At 34.5% G+C, this 17638-nt stretch overlaps 2 protein-coding genes across 3 annotated transcripts; one reads left to right on the top strand and one right to left on the bottom strand.

Annotated features, from left to right (window-relative positions):
* Window positions 1-5870: 5870 nt before the first annotated feature.
* LOC110606518 (protein argonaute 4) lies at window positions 5871-12309 on the top strand. 2 transcript variants are annotated; one of them, XM_021745365.2, is made up of 21 exons: window positions 5872-6265; window positions 6358-6788; window positions 6872-7008; window positions 7083-7180; window positions 7255-7352; window positions 7467-7626; window positions 7703-7819; window positions 7899-8006; window positions 8153-8215; window positions 8291-8404; window positions 8485-8650; window positions 8738-8850; window positions 8998-9135; window positions 9261-9391; window positions 9566-9631; window positions 10325-10388; window positions 10483-10594; window positions 10684-10757; window positions 11560-11654; window positions 11737-11768; window positions 11875-12309. In XM_021745365.2, the coding sequence occupies exons 1-21, from the start codon at window positions 6029-6031 to the stop codon at window positions 12048-12050; spliced, it is 2730 nt and encodes a 909-aa protein (XP_021601057.1). In that variant the 5' UTR covers window positions 5872-6028; the 3' UTR covers window positions 12051-12309. The 2 variants fall into 2 exon arrangements, with proteins under 2 accessions (XP_043809276.1, XP_021601057.1); XM_043953341.1 differs by lacking the exon at window positions 11737-11768 and having other exon boundaries at window positions 5871-6265.
* Window positions 12310-13955: 1646 nt separating this feature from the next.
* Window positions 13956-16475, bottom strand: LOC110607170 (CBS domain-containing protein CBSX3, mitochondrial). The gene is made up of 6 exons (XM_021746260.2): window positions 16190-16475; window positions 15266-15528; window positions 14849-14930; window positions 14690-14763; window positions 14546-14606; window positions 13956-14450 (listed from the first exon to the last, which is right to left on the bottom strand). Exons 2-6 carry the CDS (start codon window positions 15521-15523, stop codon window positions 14308-14310), a joined length of 618 nt encoding a protein of 205 aa, XP_021601952.1. The 5' UTR covers window positions 15524-15528; window positions 16190-16475; the 3' UTR covers window positions 13956-14307.
* Window positions 16476-17638: the final 1163 nt, after the last annotated feature.

The raw sequence follows: 17638 nt of genomic DNA, 5'->3' as shown, positions 1-17638 counted from the left end.
CCGGTTGGCCTAGCAATTGACTTATGGCATTTGTTTAGTGGAACCAACATCCGGCTGGCCTAGCAATTGCCTTATAGCCTTTGTTTAGTGGGTCCAACACCCGGATAACCTGGCGACTACCTTATAGCCTTTGTTTGTTTATGTTTACATGGTCCAATGCCCAGATTATGGCCTAGCAACTAGCTTATGGCCTTTCTTTATTTATTTCCACAGTCCAACGCTCAGATTATGACCTGACTGAAATTGCCTTATCGCCTAGCATGAGATGCCTTATTATGCAGGACCAATGCCTGGATGACCTTGTGGCCTTTTATGAATTTGTTTTTGTTTCTACTGTCTAATGTTCAGATTGTGGCCTGGCTGAAATTACCTTGTGGCTTGGTATGAGATGCCTTGTTATGCGGGACCAATGCCCGAATGGCCTTGTAGCATTTGTTATTGTCTCCACGCTTTCATCCAACCAACATTTCTTATTTTTCTATCAAAAAAGAAGCTTCAAGAATGCATCCTAGTTTATAATATTTCCATAAATCACAAATATTTTTCTAAGGATAAAATAAGAAACTTAGTCGTTTGTCTTGACCAATTTCAAAACTTAGAGTTTGACCTAGGAACTGAATATCTGTGACACTCTCCTTATTGCCACCTCTTTTAACACTTGGTCTCTTGCAATTTAATGAATAAGTCCCATAAGTTTACTGTCAAGGGTGGTTTTAGGAATTGTTACCTCGAGCTCGGGTCTCCTATCTCTTCTACTCTTTTTGATGAACTTTCAAAGTGTGTCGTTTCTTATTAATCTCTCAATCTCGTCTTTTAGATGTCGATACTTCTCCATTGTATGTCCGTAATCTTCATGAAAACAACAGTACTTGGTCTTATCTCGCCTTTCAGCTTTCTTAGGATTGAGTTTAGGAGGCCATCTAATTTTCTTGTCATTTTTCCTAACCCACAATAAAATATGTGTCTGTGAGTCATTCAGTGGAGTATAATTCTTATACTTACCTCGGTCATCCCTTTCTCGGAAGACTGAGTAATTTTTATAATCTTCTTCATATCTTTGCTTCTCCTGCTTTTGGTCTTCCTTTAGGCTCGTCTTTTTATCATCTTCCTGTTCTCCCTAGTACCTTGGAAAGGCCCGTACTAGCTTCCAGCCGACATCCTTCAGAGCATCGTCTAATAACTCCTATTCCTTGAAGTTGTCCTTTCATTTGAACCGCGTCTAGATTGCCCCTGTCCGAGGCCTTGAGATATCAACAGAGACTTCCTCTCTTCCCCTGGAGCCATGAGCGACTTCTCCTTCCGAGCTTGGCATTGCTCGAAAGTAACCTGTAACCTTCTGACGTACTGGAGCATTTGCTCAATGCTCAAATTTTTGAGATCTGCTACATTGACCATTGAGGGCATGTTTTATCCACTGCCAGGGGTGGAAGAAATGATAACGTCCTTGTTGATAACTACCTTAGCAGCAACTTGAGAAATTTTGGCTATGTTAAGAGAGAAATGTGAGATTTCTTTTTAAGAGAAAATGGGATAAGAGACCAATTTTAATCCAAATGAATAGAGAGAATTGAATGAATTTCTCAGCAACAAAACTAAATGATATGGCAAAAAAACATAGTTATGTTGTAATTGGCTAGACCTGTAAGAAAGAAAATGCGAGGTAGTGGGTGCCTACAACAGCCACTTCGACGCTCAAGTTATTATACTGGAGAATACGGAGAATGTAATAAATTGCTTAGAACTCGAGTAGTATAAGAATTATGTACCTTTGCCTCTGTGATCGTTTCTTTATACTATAAGAAGACAGGGATAAATATAGCAGTTCTGGATGATTCGACAATGATGTGGCTGGCTAACTTGATAAAGGATCCCGCTGGGTTAACTGGGTAGGGATCCCGTGATTACAGGCGTAACGAGAGCCTGCTAGATTGTGTCTGCTAACTGTAACTTTATGTATAGACACGCCCTGTTCAGGGCAGGGCGAGACTTGATAAAGAGTCGAGTGACCTGATGTCCAGATCTTCCTTTCCTCGGTAGAATTGATTGTCGAATTATCAAACTCTTGCCACGTAACCCTATTTTACGGTGGTAGCTTATGGCTCACTTTGGACGACTGTTATGTAACATCAGTTTGGTTTAGATCTTCGTTGTACTTTGTGAGGTATGTTTTCTAGAGATCTAATGTAGTTTTTTGAGAGTTCCTCTTCTTCCTTCGCTTGTAATCGGTGAATTGTCATATAGTTGGTGATTGTTGTATCGTGGGTTGAAGGGTTGTGTTGGTTGGGGTTCGGTGTTGAAGCATTGATGGGAGCTTTGCATGCGTTGTGATAAAAGTTGCAACTCCAGAGACAATTTCGTCGGATAGTCGGCGATGGTCTACCTCAAGCTTTCTCTGAAGCACTTATGAGTTTTGACTCTGTCACCTCATTTGATGCTTTTCTAGAGTTTTTTTCCGTTCATTCCTTGCTATGTTACCTTGTTGTTTAGTGGATGCTTGGTGTTTTGCGATGCTGATAATTTGTCGGTGATTCATCATGTATCGGATGGGTGCCATTTAATTGATTGTCATTTTCGTTTCGTTACTTCCACTGTATTTTTTTAGCTAGATTGGATTTCTGTGTAACTAGGCTTTTGAGTTGTATTCTCTAGCTTATTCTCTGAGCCATTTCCTATTGTATAATTGTCCAGTTGGTAGGGGTGAGCATTCGGTCGGTTCGGTTTTGAACCGAATAAACTGAAAACCGAAATTTTAGTGTTTATGAAAATCGAACCGAACCAAACCGATTTTGGTAAGAAACCGAACCGAATCGAACCGGTCTGATTCGGTTCGGTTTGATCTGTTTCGATTTTTAATAATTTTTTTTATTTTTAATATTTTAAAATTTAATTAAAATATTTTAATCTTAATATGATTTAATTTCTCTATATGATTGAAAAAATATATTATTATCACTAATCGGTTCGATTCGGTTTTTTCAGTTTTTTCTGATCAAAATCGAACCGAATCGAAATAACTGAAATTTCTGAAATTAAAAACCGAACCGAATCGAAATGTATAAAAAACCGAACCAAATTTTCAAATCGATTCGATTCGATCGATTTTTTCAATTTGAACCGAATATTGCTCACTAGTTGGATTATATAATGCATTTCACATACTTTCGGGTAAAAAAACATTCACTTTTCTATTTTTATATATATTTAATTAATTTTTCATTATTTTTATTTTGATTATGCTTACTTTTTATAATTTAATTCTAATTTTTTATTTTTTAATTAGTTACATTAATATTTTGACGATTATAAACTATAATTTTTATTTTTTTTATTAATTCATTTTTCGTTATTTTATCTTAATCCTCACATACTATATATATTTTTTAATTTTTAATAATTTTTATTCTAACTTTTTATTTTTCAATTCATTGGATTAATACCTTGACACTGTACACCAATAAAATATATAAATACACAAAATATATTAAAGTACAGGATACCATATAAAACAAATTACTTTATTATTTTTTATTAAATAAATTAATTATTTTTAATTTATATTGTATTTTCATAGTATGATCATTAAGATTTAATATAATATAGATTTTTAGCAATCACATCCCTTTTCCACCTTTATATATTGATTATAAATTATAATTTTATTTATTTTTCTTTTTTTTTATTAATCTCATTATTTATTATTATATCTTGATTTTAGAATGTTAGTTTTTTTCATACGTTTTAACAATAATAATAATAAAATAATATTTATTAATAATTTTATTATTATTATTATTAGTAGAATGAAATTTAAATTTAAATAGAAAACTCACTTAACTAGCTAAATTAGTTAATAGAATAAATTAAATTAAAATATTAAATTAATTGCATAAATTACATTAAAATATTTTAAATAATATATAAAGAATACTTATTTTAAATAATATATATAAGGAATACTTAATCGGTTGGTTTAATTAAAAATCAAACTAAACAAATAAAAAATTAAATTATTAAAATTATAAAAATCGAATCAATTTAAAAAAAAATCAAATTAAATCAAATAAAAAAATCAATTCAATTCAATGATTTGATTTCCTCAATTTCATTTAACGAAAGGAAGAATGCATTTTTACTGTACATGCATATAGAGGTGAGCACCCAAAAAACATGATAATATAATTCACACCTATGCTACAATGCTAAAAGCCAAAAATATTTATGAACTTCTTCATCCTCATCCTAGTCGTATGCAATAGTTACCAAATGCAAAGAAATATAGTAAATCAATACTAAGAAAAATAATAAAGTAATTTTTAACTCAACACAAACATCGATCGATTCTATTAATCTTTTAATAATAGAAGTGACTTCAATTATGCAATACAATAAAAATATAAACCGACGATTCAGTCTTTTCAATAGAAATAAAATTATATATTCATTTATTAATAATTTAGTGTGTTATTGTGATGAATTCAATGCATCACTATGAACTCGTTGCATTATTATGATAAATGCAGTTTCTCACTCGTTGCATTACTATGATAAATGCAGCTTCTCACTCGTTAAATTAATTTATTTATAAAATTGAATTTAATTTTTTAAAATCACCTCTTTAGAAATATCGTATCCCAATCCAACATAAATACTAACATATATTTTTTATAAAATTTAAAATGATATAAATACTAAAATAAATTTTATATGAATATTATAGACTATAGATTAAAGAGTTTTTTTATTTCGTAATTTTAAGTTTGAAATAAAAATAGCAAAATTTTATCCATTAATAGAATGAAATTTAAATTCAAATAGATAACTCACTTAACCAGTCAAATTAAAGATTTTAAAAACAATAATAGATTATTATATTATTTTTGAATCAATTAAAATTACAAAATTATAATAGGAGATTTTAGGTAATCCAAATATTCTCTTATTTCTTCATATACATTATAAATTATTTTATTATGTAAAATTTCACTTATCAATTATTATTTAGATATTTTTAATATAAATAAAATTTGATATCTATTCTTTTATTTGAAAAGAAATAATTTATTTTTTTAATAAAGAATATTTTAAAAATTAAAATTATAAATAATTTTATAAATTTTATTTTTCTTCTTTTGACGAAATGTGAATGCTTTTCTGGGATAGAAGTTCGACTGTGAATAGGACATGCCATAGAAAAGCCTAAACTGTCGGTGAATTTGTCAGCAGCTTTGTCACGTTAGATTGCCTTCAAATTGTTTAACCATTTTTTTTTTGGAAAAATAATTTATAAAGTAATATCTGAATCATTACAACATCACCGAAAAATCGATTTCATAAATTAACATTCGCAATTAGTATCTTCCTTACGTTGTTACCCGTCACAACGCTTCATATTCCCTGATCTCCTCAGCCCCAAAATTGTCAATTCACAAAAGTATCCAAGCTACAACAGAACACGAACTGCAGGATCACAGTATCCTAAGCACGAGAAAATCGAGGTGTCGCATAACTGCCGATAATGCCCTCGAACACGTGTCTTTCATCATAACCGTTAGTTCAAAAATCAAATCTAAATCAACTACATCAACGGGCAGAATTTTTTGCAAATACAGGATAAGATTATTTATTAGAGTTTCACTGGATACGTAGCTGTGACCTGTGAGAGACAAATAAGGCATTTGAACTGTTGTGACGTTTACGCATCATTACGTTTGCATCCGTTGGATTGAGGGTTTTGTTTATGTATGTTTGATCCAAACCGTCAATTTTTATTGATTCGCTTTAACCGTAGGATCTTCGTTATTTTATCATGCTAGCCGTTCGATTTAGGTTTAGAAAATTTAGGTTGACATTATTTAATCTTTCATCATCATTTTCAACTGCTTAGTTTGCAAATTGTCTTTTGTCTCTTCTCACTAGCCGCTTACAGAGAGAGATTCCGGTCAACGTAGTTCTCACCGGCTAGGACCACTTGGCCAACGCCGTCGCTGGCACTGACGCTGACGTAGCCTGCGTTGAATGTTAAAAGCACATGGATTCGATTGAGCCGGAGAAAAACGGGTCACAGCAGGATTTGCCTCCTCCTCCACCGGTTGTTCCACCGAATTTAGTTCCGCTCAAAGTAGAGACTGAGCCGGTGAAGAAGAAGCCTGCTAGGGTTCCGATAGCTAGGCGTGGGTTTGGATCTAAAGGACAGAAGATTTCTCTTCTTACCAACCACTTTAAAGTGAATGTGACCAATGTTGAGGGTTACTTTTACCATTATAGTGTAAGTTGTGCATTTCTCTTCCTCATTCTGTATATTTGTGTTGCATGCTTGATTGTCTGGTGAAATGTAGCTTCAATTTTGGTGGAGAACAGGTGTCTCTCTCATATGAAGATGGTCGTCCTGTTGATGGAAAAGGCGTTGGGAGGAAGGTCATCGATCGAGTTCAGGAGACTTACGATTCTGAGTTAGATGGAAAGAACTTTGCATATGATGGGGAGAAGAGTTTATTCACTATTGGTTCTCTTCCTCGCAACAAGCTTGAGTTCACCGTTGTGCTTGAGGACGTCACGTCTAACAGAAACAATGGAAATGCAAGCCCTGAAGGTCATGGTAGTCCTAATGAGAGTGATCGGAAAAGGTTGCGGCGACCATATCATTCTAAAACGTTCAAGGTCGAGATCAGTTTTGCTGCAAAAATACCCATGCAAGCCATTGCAAATGCGCTTCGGGGGCAGGAGTCGGAGAACTCTCAAGAAGCCATAAGGGTTCTGGACATCATATTGCGTCAGCATGCAGCTAAACAGTAAGTTCAGAATTGCTACCCCCACTCTTTGACCCTTGTGATTTGCGAGGGTTTAGCTTGTTGAAATCTGTCTATTGCTGCAGGGGTTGCCTCCTTGTTCGCCAGAACTTTTTTCACAATGATCCAAGGAATTTCGCAGATGTTGGGGGTGGTGTTCTGGGTTGTAAAGGGTTTCACTCGAGTTTTAGAACCACTCAGGGGGGCTTATCTCTGAATATTGGTATCAACATTTAACTACTGGCTGTATGTTTAGATTATTATCTTTTTTCTTGAACTTGTTGCTTTTCTGTTTAGATGTATCTACAACCATGATAATTCAGCCTGGGCCGGTTGTGGATTTTCTAATTGCCAACCAAAATGCAAGAGACCCCTTTCAACTTGACTGGGCTAAGGTAAGAAACATTGTGTATATTTTGTGCAATTTCTCTTTTCACTTTGTAGACTTGATTTTTGGGTTTGTTGACAGGCAAAACGAACTCTTAAAAACCTGAGGATCAAAGCTAGCCCCTCGAACCAGGAGTACAAGATAACTGGTCTGAGTGACAAACCATGCAGAGAGCAAATGTATGCGTCGTTTTGCTGCTGTTCTATAAACTTGTATTTGTTTCTACTTGTATATTTTGTGCTAGTCCTCTGCAACTTCAAAGCTTCAATATGTTACTTTTACTTGCTCTGCAGGTTTCAACTTAAACAAAAAAGGGATGGGGATGGTGAACCTCTGGAATTAACTGTTTATGACTATTTTGTTAATCATCGTCATATAGATTTGCGCTATTCTGCTGATTTGCCTTGCATTAACGTTGGGAAGCCAAAGCGCCCTACTTATATTCCGATTGAGGTGAATCATTTAATACATTGCTCAGTCTACATATCTATACTGAATTTCATTTCTTTTGCTATCTTTTTGCTTTTAGCTTTGTACTTTGGTGTCCTTGCAACGATACACGAAAGCACTCAATACTCTCCAAAGAGCTTCCCTGGTGGAGAAATCAAGGCAAAAACCCCAAGAGAGGATGAGTACTTTAACAAATGTAGGCTTTATCCCTGAAACTTTTAGTTTCTATCATTTTGGCCCTCATAAATATGTTATGGTGATCTTTTTTGTTTCAGGCTCTTAAAAGCAGCAAATATGATGCTGAACCTATGCTACGTTCTTGTGGCATTTCAATCAGTACTAATTTTGCTGATATTGAAGGCCGTGTTTTGCCTGCTCCAAGGGTATGTCTGACTTATAACTTCTTTGCATCATTTTGATCAGTTATATTTATTGGTACTTTTGTTTCTGCAATTTGAAGATGAATTCAGTTGTCTTGGTTATCCGCTGTGGTGATGTTTATGTTGACTTTTATTACATTCATTGACAGCTAAAAGTAGGCAATGGGGAGGATTTCTTTCCCCGGAATGGGCGGTGGAATTTTAATAACAAGGTGCTTATTTCACTTACCTCTGAATCTGAATATGGTTTTGATTGATTTTCTAACTAGCGTTCATTTCTATTAAAGAAACTCGTGGAGCCTAGTAAGATAGAAAGATGGGCTGTTGTGAACTTCTCAGCGCGATGTGATGTTCGTAGCCTTGTAAGAGACCTTACAAGATGTGCAGATATGAAAGGAATTGTAAGTTATCCTGATTTGTTTAAAACAATAATATTTATATCTAGCAGCTAAATGGATTTCTTTTTTATTTTCTTTTGTAGCCTATGGAGGCTCCCTTTGATGTATTTGAGGAGAATCCACAGTTTAGGCGAGCTCCACCTACAGTTAGAGTGGAGAAAATGTTTGAGGAGATACAGTCTAAACTTCCTGGTGCCCCCAAGTTCCTATTGTGTTTACTCCCGGAGAGGAAAAACTCAGATATATATGGTCGGTGATTTGATTTTATTTTATACATTTTCAATAGTGAGGTTCTTTTTGGCATTTGATTACTGAAAACCATTTCAATCTCTTAAGGCCCTTGGAAGAAGAAAAATCTTGCTGAGTTTGGAATTGTCACCCAGTGCCTGGCTCCTCAAAGGGTCAATGACCAGTATCTGACTAATCTTCTGTTGAAGATCAATGCAAAGGTGTGATATTCCATGGAAATCTGTTTTCACTAAATTCTAATGTGTTTTGTTCCCCGTTTTTCCCTTTTTTATTTTTGGCATATAAAGCATTGTTTTGAGCATTTGAGGCCATTAACATCTCCCTTATTTTTCTTGAATTTATTGCAGCTTGGTGGGTTAAATTCTATGTTATCAGTTGAACATACTCCTTCTATTCCGGTTGTTTCTAAGGTTCCTACAATCATACTTGGGATGGATGTATCACATGGCTCTCCTGGGCATTCTGATTGCCCGTCCATTGCTGCGGTATTCATTGTTACTTTTAGTGGTTGTACTTCTTTAATTCTGTGTTTAAAGGAATGCTTGGAGAACTTAAGCTTTTGATTTAATGTAGAATTATTGATAATCTACTATTACTGTTGAAATTGTAGGTGGTCAGTTCCAGGAATTGGCCATTGATTTCTCGTTACAGGGCATCAGTTCGCACTCAGTCTCCAAAGGTGGAAATGATAGACTCTCTATACAAACGAGTGTCAGAAACTGAGGATGAAGGAATGATTAGGTGGAATATTGATCTTATATTAACTGGTTGATCAATGTGTTTTTCTTTGTAGTTGGAATTAGGAGGTATATGATTGTGGAATGCCATGCTCAAGATTTTGGTTGTGCTTTTTATTTCTGAAGTTGTTGCAGAACGCCTGGTAATGTATTGCCTTTTCTTTTTCTTCCTTTACAGGGAGCTTCTGTTGGATTTTTATACCAGTTCAGGTAAAAGGAAACCAGATCAGATCATCATATTCAGGTATATTATTCTTTTATGTTTGGCAAGTTCAGAGCAAGTAGAATGCCTTGTTTTCATTTCTCATCCTGGCAGAAGCTACTTCTTTCTTCTGAGTTCAGATATTCAAATAAGGTAAAACAATATTGGCGAGAATGGACTGGCCAATTAGTTGTATGGAACTTGTGGAAGTTTGTATAAATTATAGGCAATGTTTTTTTTATGACAGTTTTACATTGATGGATGATGCCTTAACTTAGAATGTAAACAGCACAAGTGTTAGGAGGGCAACTTTGTGTTAGCAAGCCATTCTTCTCTTTATTTGATGCAAGCTTATGCCACAATCTCTTGTGAACTTATAAATATATTGGATCCTATGGCTACCATATTTATTTATATTTTCAGTACCCGTCCATGTAGGCATATGTCATGCTGCATCAATTAGGTTTAAGCGTTTTCGGATGAATAATGAAGTTTGCTTGTGTGTTTTGTCCTTGCGTGCTAAAACCTATCTGTTCTAGTGGTTTGCATGATTTATTTGCAGTGATTTTTTTATTTATTCTCAAGTCCCATGTTTATGCAGTTCCCAGTCTCCTATTCCTTCATGTCATAGTTTTACTTTCCAAGTTTATGCCCGTGGCTTTTATATCATTGTTCATGTTGAGTGTATGCTTTGAAATGTCCTCCTTGATCTTTATGCCTCTTTTTTATATGTAGGGATGGTGTAAGTGAATCTCAATTTAATCAAGTATTGAATATTGAACTGGATCAGATAATTGAGGTTTGAATCAATGCCTTCAAAAGCCAAGTTGCCTTTCGAGCTGCAGGTTCATTGTTAATTTGGTTTAATGGAAAACTTCATGTCAATATTCCAGGCATGCAAGTTTCTTGATGAGAAATGGAACCCCAAGTTTGTGGTGATTGTAGCTCAGAAGAACCACCATACAAAATTCTTCCAAAAGGGATCTCCTGATAATGTTCCACCTGGTAGAACTCTGAAAGAATTGTCCATACTTTTTAACCGACTTGTGGACTTGGTATTGGAATATGTATTGGTTATACATTTGCTTTTGCAGGTACTGTCATAGACAATAAAGTCTGTCATCCAAGGAACAATGATTTCTATCTCTGTGCTCATGCAGGAATGATTGTGAGTGTCAACAAGATGATTTAATATTTTATGTAAATAATCTATTGGTGGTTTGATTCACACCTACAAGCTGGGCCTAGTATACAATTTAATTAGATTAATGACTGGATGATGTACTTAAAGATGTGAAATATCTTTCCTTCCATGAAAATCACATTGCAACACAGGAAGTTGGGGATACCCTCTTGCCCTTTGTTCTGATGCTATCCAGCATCTAGAATGGTAAGCATGCGCTTAGCCATGGTCTTAAACTATCTTCTGCAATGGGTAAGCTAGCTTCCTACATATTTGCTCTCCGGCAAAGAAATGCACGGTAGCAATGCTCCCATAGTTTTACTAAAAGCATTAGTGTTTTTCTTATCATTAGAAAAATGTGTCATTTACTGCTTCTTTATCTGCTAGAATGAGTTAGCTTGATGTGAATGTGGTTCATCTGATGGTGAAATCTACATGTGTTTTGCAAGAGTTATATTTATACAGAACATGTGCATATTCTTGCAGTAAGTGTACTTATTATATCCGTAGTGAAGTGTACAAGCTTCCTTTTTTCTCAAAAGCATTGTTCTCTTCGAAAGAGGATGTAGGCTATAAAATTGTTGTGCTTTAGAAATTACTATTATGAATGTTAAGATACGAATATTTAAAGATTTTGATGTTTACCATATTAATTGCAAACTTATTTTGCTATGCTTATAGCTGTGACCTTGTAGGTTGAATTACTCATCCATTTATATGTTTTTGCTCTTGATATTTCTTTGGCGTGTACTAAAAGTTGCTTTATTTACCACCCATATTGTCTCAGGGTACTACAAGACCCACACATTACCATGTTTTATTAGATGAGGTTGGCTTTTCAGCAGACGATCTTCAGGACCTAGTGCATTCTCTATCATATGTGTGAGTAAATCTTTAGTTTTTGGAAATATGGTAGTGTTATGATAATTATTGTTGTGAATGATGTTTATGCACATAATTTCAGTTATCAAAGAAGTACAACTGCCATTTCTGTAGGTAAGTCCAGATTTCTCTATTTGTCCAGGAAGGCTCTTGTGTGATTAAAGTGGTCATTACTTTCCGCTCATTAATTCTGTCTTGTGTTTGTGTGCTGTTTCTGTAGTTGCGCCAATATGCTATGCTCACCTGGCTGCCACCCAGATGGGATCGTTCATGAAGTTCGAAGACACTTCTGAGACGTCATCGAGTCACGGTGGTGTAACCTCTGCTGGAGCTGTTCCTGTGCCTCAGCTGCCCAAATTGCAGGATAAAGTATGCAATTCTATGTTCTTCTGTTGAGGCGTTGAGGCAGGCTGATAATGTAAATATGAAACTTGAAGACACCTTGTGTACATGGTCTTAGGTGGTGGGGGTTTTGATACTCCTATCTTGCTCAGGAGTTGAATCTTGCACCTAGATGTTAGTCTTAGTAGTATCTGTTAAGACAGAATTGGCCTTGCACGCACGCCTTTCTATTTTGCTGCCACCACAGCTTTTTTCTTGGTTCACCCTTTGGTGCTGCTTTCAAGTGAGGCTTAACAATTGCTTTTGCTTTCAATCGTCTGGTCTAGGTCTATTTTTGGAAATGTCTTCGACCGTTGATTTTAGCATATGATTAGATGGGTGTACAATTCGTGGGTTTGGCATTGATCTGAATCGAAACTAACTGAAAATAAATGTAAACTTGAAATTTAAAATTAAATGAACTGAATCTAGTGCAAGAGAGATCGGCCAGATGCGGAGCGGGGAAAAATCATCTTTTAGTATTACAAACAGTTCAACCCAGCTAATTCATTCATCAGAATATGCAATATCATTAATTTCTTTATTTAAATCAAGACGTAGATTGAATGAATCAAGTATTTCAATCAAACCCAGATGACAGCATGAGACCCCATGTTCACAAAAAGAGAGGCTGACAAGAACTTGTTTGCCCAGATTCATAAAACCCAGGCAGGCAAACTACCTTGCTTATGAGGACCGTTCTGAATAGATTGCAACATGGGCACATTGTGAGATGAGAGCTCAAGCTGCGTCTGCCTCGTTGATTCATACAATTGCAAGTGGAGACATACGACGGCTGCAAGCGGCATGGCGAGTGACAATGAGGTAGAAGGCTCCGACTCCAAAAGAAATGAAAAAGCGAATAGGAAATGAGGATATGAAGGAACAAGAAGAGATGGATGGGTTGGGCAAGCAAATTTTAAGCTTACAAGTCTGAGTTAAGTTGAAATAGTTTCTCGGCTAAGCCTTTCACAGTTGTTTTAAGGCCTATAAGTATAATCCTTGAATCAATTTGTTTTAAACAATGGTGAATAAATTGCTTTTTGACAATGGTGGAAGCAATGAGTAACTTGTTTGGTTGGAAATGTAAATTTATATTTATATCTTAATAATTTTAGTCTATTAAACAATATAATATTACTCTTTTAGTGAATCTTCGTTTATATTTCTGAATCTTGAATAGTGCAAATCATGATATCTAAAAGATCGTTCACTACATTTTTGGAAGGAAAAGGATAAAATTACTATGAAGATTATGTCTATCCCCTTATTTCTCAATATAAAATATTATAGATTGATTATAATATATAGATAAATATGTAATCTATAAAATCATATTACCAACTAATTAAAAAAATAATATATTAATAAAAATTAAAATTTCAAGTTCTACAGCCAATTTATGAATTTTATACATAATAAAATAGAATTATTTATTTTAATATAGACCTTAGAGAATAAAAGTAAAAAATTATTTAAATTTCTACGTAATATCTTAATAACTTAGAAAATTTTAAATGAGGAGAAAATTTTTATTTTTTAGTTAAATTATTTTATAAAAATGGTTAGTTAATTAAAATGGATTTTCTTTTTCAATTAACTTTTTTATACATATCGATTTGAGTTTGTGAAAAAGAAAATAGTATCCAAAAATAAATTTTATATTTATAATAAATTTCCAATTTTTCATTTAGAATTATAATAAAAATAGAGTTTACGTAGAAATAGAATTAAGAATTTTAAGATTGTATAAACTATAAAACCAATACAAAATTTTAAATAAATAACCAATTAAATTAGTTTAAAATATATATTTTTTAAAATTTTGATATTCAGAAATAAATTTTTCAAAATTTAAGTGTTTATTAAATGTCAGTTAAAATTGAAATGTCTGCTATTTAAAAATGTTAAAAATACAAGTATGCAAATATACCTAAATATACATTTCGCCCTACCAAAAAGAAGCCATGAAATCTTGGAAACTAGAAGTTTTCAGGAGTTTGACATTGCAGGTCTATAACCACCCATAAGATGGTAATGACCATGAACATGAACCATTCATCAAGCGCCAAGACTCTGCTTATTATGAACCTATTAGTCCACACACTGTTATTTGACATCAGATATTCTGATATGGAAATGGACAAAACCACCTTAAACTACACACACACACACACAGACAACATGCCATATTTACAAGCCCTTGTCTTGCTTCCTTGTCTTCCAAGAGCAAACACATCCTCAGCATTCGATCTTCAGTTCTCGTCATCATCTAGTAACTTCCTTGAATGTAAGCATTCAGGCGGTCGAGTTCCTCCCGGTGCTCGGTCACTACAGCACGAACAACATCTCCGATGGACACCATTCCAATCATGTCCTTATCGTCAATGACAGGAATGTGCCTGATGCGGTTATCTACCGAACATTTCAGATTCCAGGTCAGGCTAGAGGAAATCACTGAACTAGCAAATCCTTAACATCACATAGAAATAAACAGCATTTTTTAGTACCTGTCATCAATTGCATTGCTTGCAGAACTTTTGTGTGGGGAGTGACTGTAATGAGCTTGTTCTGCAGCCACCATGTGTATTTGTATATAGATCAATATGAACCGTTGATGAAAGAAAACATAAGATAATCAATGGTGTTTATACCTCTTCAGTCATAATGTCCCCAACCTTGGTTGACTTGGATGATCTTCCTTGTACTATGATCTTCCTCAGGTAATCTGGAAAATTTTCAACAATGACAGCATCAAACAAAAATAGTAGTTGAAATCTAGGGAAACATATTGCAATAGTCTTTCTAAATACCTCTTTCTGTGATAATTCCTGCAAGTGATTTCTGCTCTCCAGGTTTAACAACCACCAAGGCTCCAACATTGTGATGTGTCATCTACAACAAAATTGCTTCAATTAATCCCTAAAAACGTATCATGGGGTGGTTGAGACTAAAAATTTAACTAGACCTCCGAAAACTCAAGGGTTTTCTTCCGAGAGTGGAAGCAACTTGCTTACTTCAACCTAGTTAAGTTAGGTTTGGAAAGCGATTTCCCATGAAATAGCACATTTCAACCAAACAAGGTCTAAGTGTGTGTGATCTCACCATACACGTTATGTCTTGAGTTTTAAGCAAAAATTTCCCCAATGACAAATCTTAATATTGCTAACAATGATTGCAGCAGCAGCAGCAGCAGCAACAACAACTTATAGTTGGGCAAAGATGCATACCGACTTGACAGCATCATACACAGTGTCATCAGTGGTGCACCAAAGCCAAGAGCCATCAGCACCTTTCCCTTTGGCTTTCAAGATGTCAGCAATTGTAGTGCTTTCAAAGCTTTGCTCTTCCATACGAGCAGATGACACAGACTCAAAACGAGAAAACAAAATAGGCCTTAGCACTGGATTCGCAACACGGAAGCGTTGCAGAACAGCATTTTTTACCAGATCTCCATGGGACAAAAATGCACTAACTGCCCTTTGCATTTTTCCTGTAGAACAAGAAATTGGTCATATTCAATATGGGTGAATGCTGCATCTCCAGGGTGACCAAATGTACAAATATTGACTTTGGATTCAGAACCCAAATGAGTCTCAGCAGTCTGCTGAAATATTGAAAAAGTTATTTAATCAAATCCTAAAAATAATAAATGCTCCTCAGTCAATAGCTGAAGTTGGGCCCAGAGATCTTTCATTTCATCTCTTAATAGAATTACTTAATTGCATGAGTTATTCTGTGTTAAAGATGCATGAGTAGTTTAAATATAAATACTATTTATTTCTGCACATTTTCCTTCCTATAAATGTTTTGGTCAAAGGAAAAGAATTTCAGAAATCAAATTTCATACTTCTTTTTCCTCCTTCCCCCTTTGTTATCTTCTATCCAAACAAGACAAATAGTAGAAAAAACTATTCCTTTTCTTTTCTTTTCTTACTCTCCTTTTCTATCAATCTCAATCCAAACAGAGGTAAAGAGAAAGAAAATACAGCACCAAAGATCTATCAACCTTACATATAAAAGCAAAAGTAAAAAAGCAAGAGAAAGCCATCTATCTACCTATCACAATAAAGCAATAAACCCACTAATTTCTGATAATCATCACCATAAAAAAAATGATGAAGAAGAAGTAAAAGTGATGTATCAAAGCTCACCTAGACGAAGAAGAGAAGGAGAAGGAACAGAAAGATTTGCACTTTCGGCTGAGGATGAAGAAAGCAGAAGCAACCCTAGATCAGAAACTGTTGATAATGGTTAAATATATATACACAGGGAGAGAGAGAGAGTGAGAGGGGTGCTGTGTGTGCAGTGAGCAGGCTAAGCTACCCACTGGTAGTTGTCCACTTTTTGATTTTGGATAGACATTGAAGAGAACAGAATCGTTTCTTAATCAGTAATTAGTACTATTTTGAATAAATTAATCTGAAATAGGACATCAGCAATCTAGAAAAATGGTAAAGATTCCATTTTGCTAATACCCAATTATCTTCTTCTTCAGTCCCATCACATGATCCTGGTGATTGGGTTTGTATCTGAGTCACTCGTGTTCGTTGTCCTTGTCTCCTTTGCTAATATATCAGTGGATGGATTTGTAAGTTTGTATTGCCTTGAATGCCTCTAATAATATTATTATTAATTAAAAAAATATTTTATTCTATTATTTATAAATACATGTTATTATCTTTATATTTTAAAATATTAATATTATTTATATTTGAAAATGTCATTATTTATTTAATATTTTTCATAAAATAATTACCTTATAGAATTATATATCATTGCATATAAATATATAAAATCTATAATATAATCAAATCATTTGATTTATCTGATTTTAAATCTGACTGAGTCAATTTTAATTAAATTTTTGTTGAAATCATTAGATTTTTTTTCTAAATAGAGATGGAAAATTAAAATAGTTGATGATCTGAGATCCAGAAAATAAAATTGCTTAGACCTAGAGGAGAGTATTTCTCCTTTTATATGTTTCCTTTTGTCTGCTAGTGACGTATTAACAGAACGTGTATCATTAGACCACCTGTTCCTGCTAGGTTGATACGGATGTACGAGGGAATCAGATCTCTGTCCAATGCGTAACGGCTTCTGATTCTCCCCGGGCGTATAATGGTCCCACAAGGCGAAGGGGCTGAACTCCTTCCTGATTCTGAGCTGGGCTGGGAGATGAGGTTGAGACTAGGCCCGGAGAAGATCTGTCCATCGGGCCGGAAGAGCTAAGCCGGCCTGTTTTGAAGAAACGGACTGAAGTCCGGTCTTTGAACAGAATGGACTGGACCTGGTTCTTGGAGGGGCCTAAAAGCTTTCAGATTATGAGCTGTTCTAATGGGTCTGACCTTAGATCGGGGTGAAGAAACCCAGCGGTCATCAATAATAAAATATGAGATCTGTTAAATCTACTCAGATATACTTACCGGGTATAAATTTATAATCAAGTCTATTTATAAGTAAAGAAGTGAATACTTTAGTCCAATAAATTTGTAGATTAATTTAATTAAATATTTTACTGCATTTAAAATTTTAAGTTTGTCGCATATTTTATTTAATATTTTTTTTAAAATTGAATAATGTGCTTATAAAAATTGCTT

This window comes from Manihot esculenta, chromosome 18 (genome assembly GCF_001659605.2).
Source record: "Manihot esculenta cultivar AM560-2 chromosome 18, M.esculenta_v8, whole genome shotgun sequence".
NCBI lineage: Eukaryota > Viridiplantae > Streptophyta > Magnoliopsida > Malpighiales > Euphorbiaceae > Manihot > Manihot esculenta.
The sequence above is the reverse complement of the archived record's forward strand: the minus strand, read 5'-3'. Positions and strand labels throughout refer to the sequence as shown.

Excerpts from the sequence above, each read along its gene's own strand:
- LOC110606518 (XM_021745365.2), top strand. The coding sequence starts at position 6,029 with ATGGATTCGATTGAGCCGGAGAAAAACGGGTCACAGCAGGATTTGCCT. Across the intron at positions 7,353-7,466 it reads AAACCATGCAGAGAGCAAAT|GTTTCAACTTAAACAAAAAA; the intron begins GTATGCGTCGTT and ends CTTGCTCTGCAG. Across the intron at positions 9,136-9,260 it reads ATTGCCCGTCCATTGCTGCG|GTGGTCAGTTCCAGGAATTG; the intron begins GTATTCATTGTT and ends TTGAAATTGTAG.
- LOC110607170 (XM_021746260.2), bottom strand. The coding sequence starts at position 15,523 with ATGCAAAGGGCAGTTAGTGCATTTTTGTCCCATGGAGATCTGGTAAAA. Across the intron at positions 14,764-14,848 it reads AGGAATTATCACAGAAAGAG|ATTACCTGAGGAAGATCATA; the intron begins GTATTTAGAAAG and ends AAAATTTTCCAG. Across the intron at positions 14,451-14,545 it reads AGCAATGCAATTGATGACAG|ATAACCGCATCAGGCACATT; the intron begins GTACTAAAAAAT and ends AATGTTCGGTAG.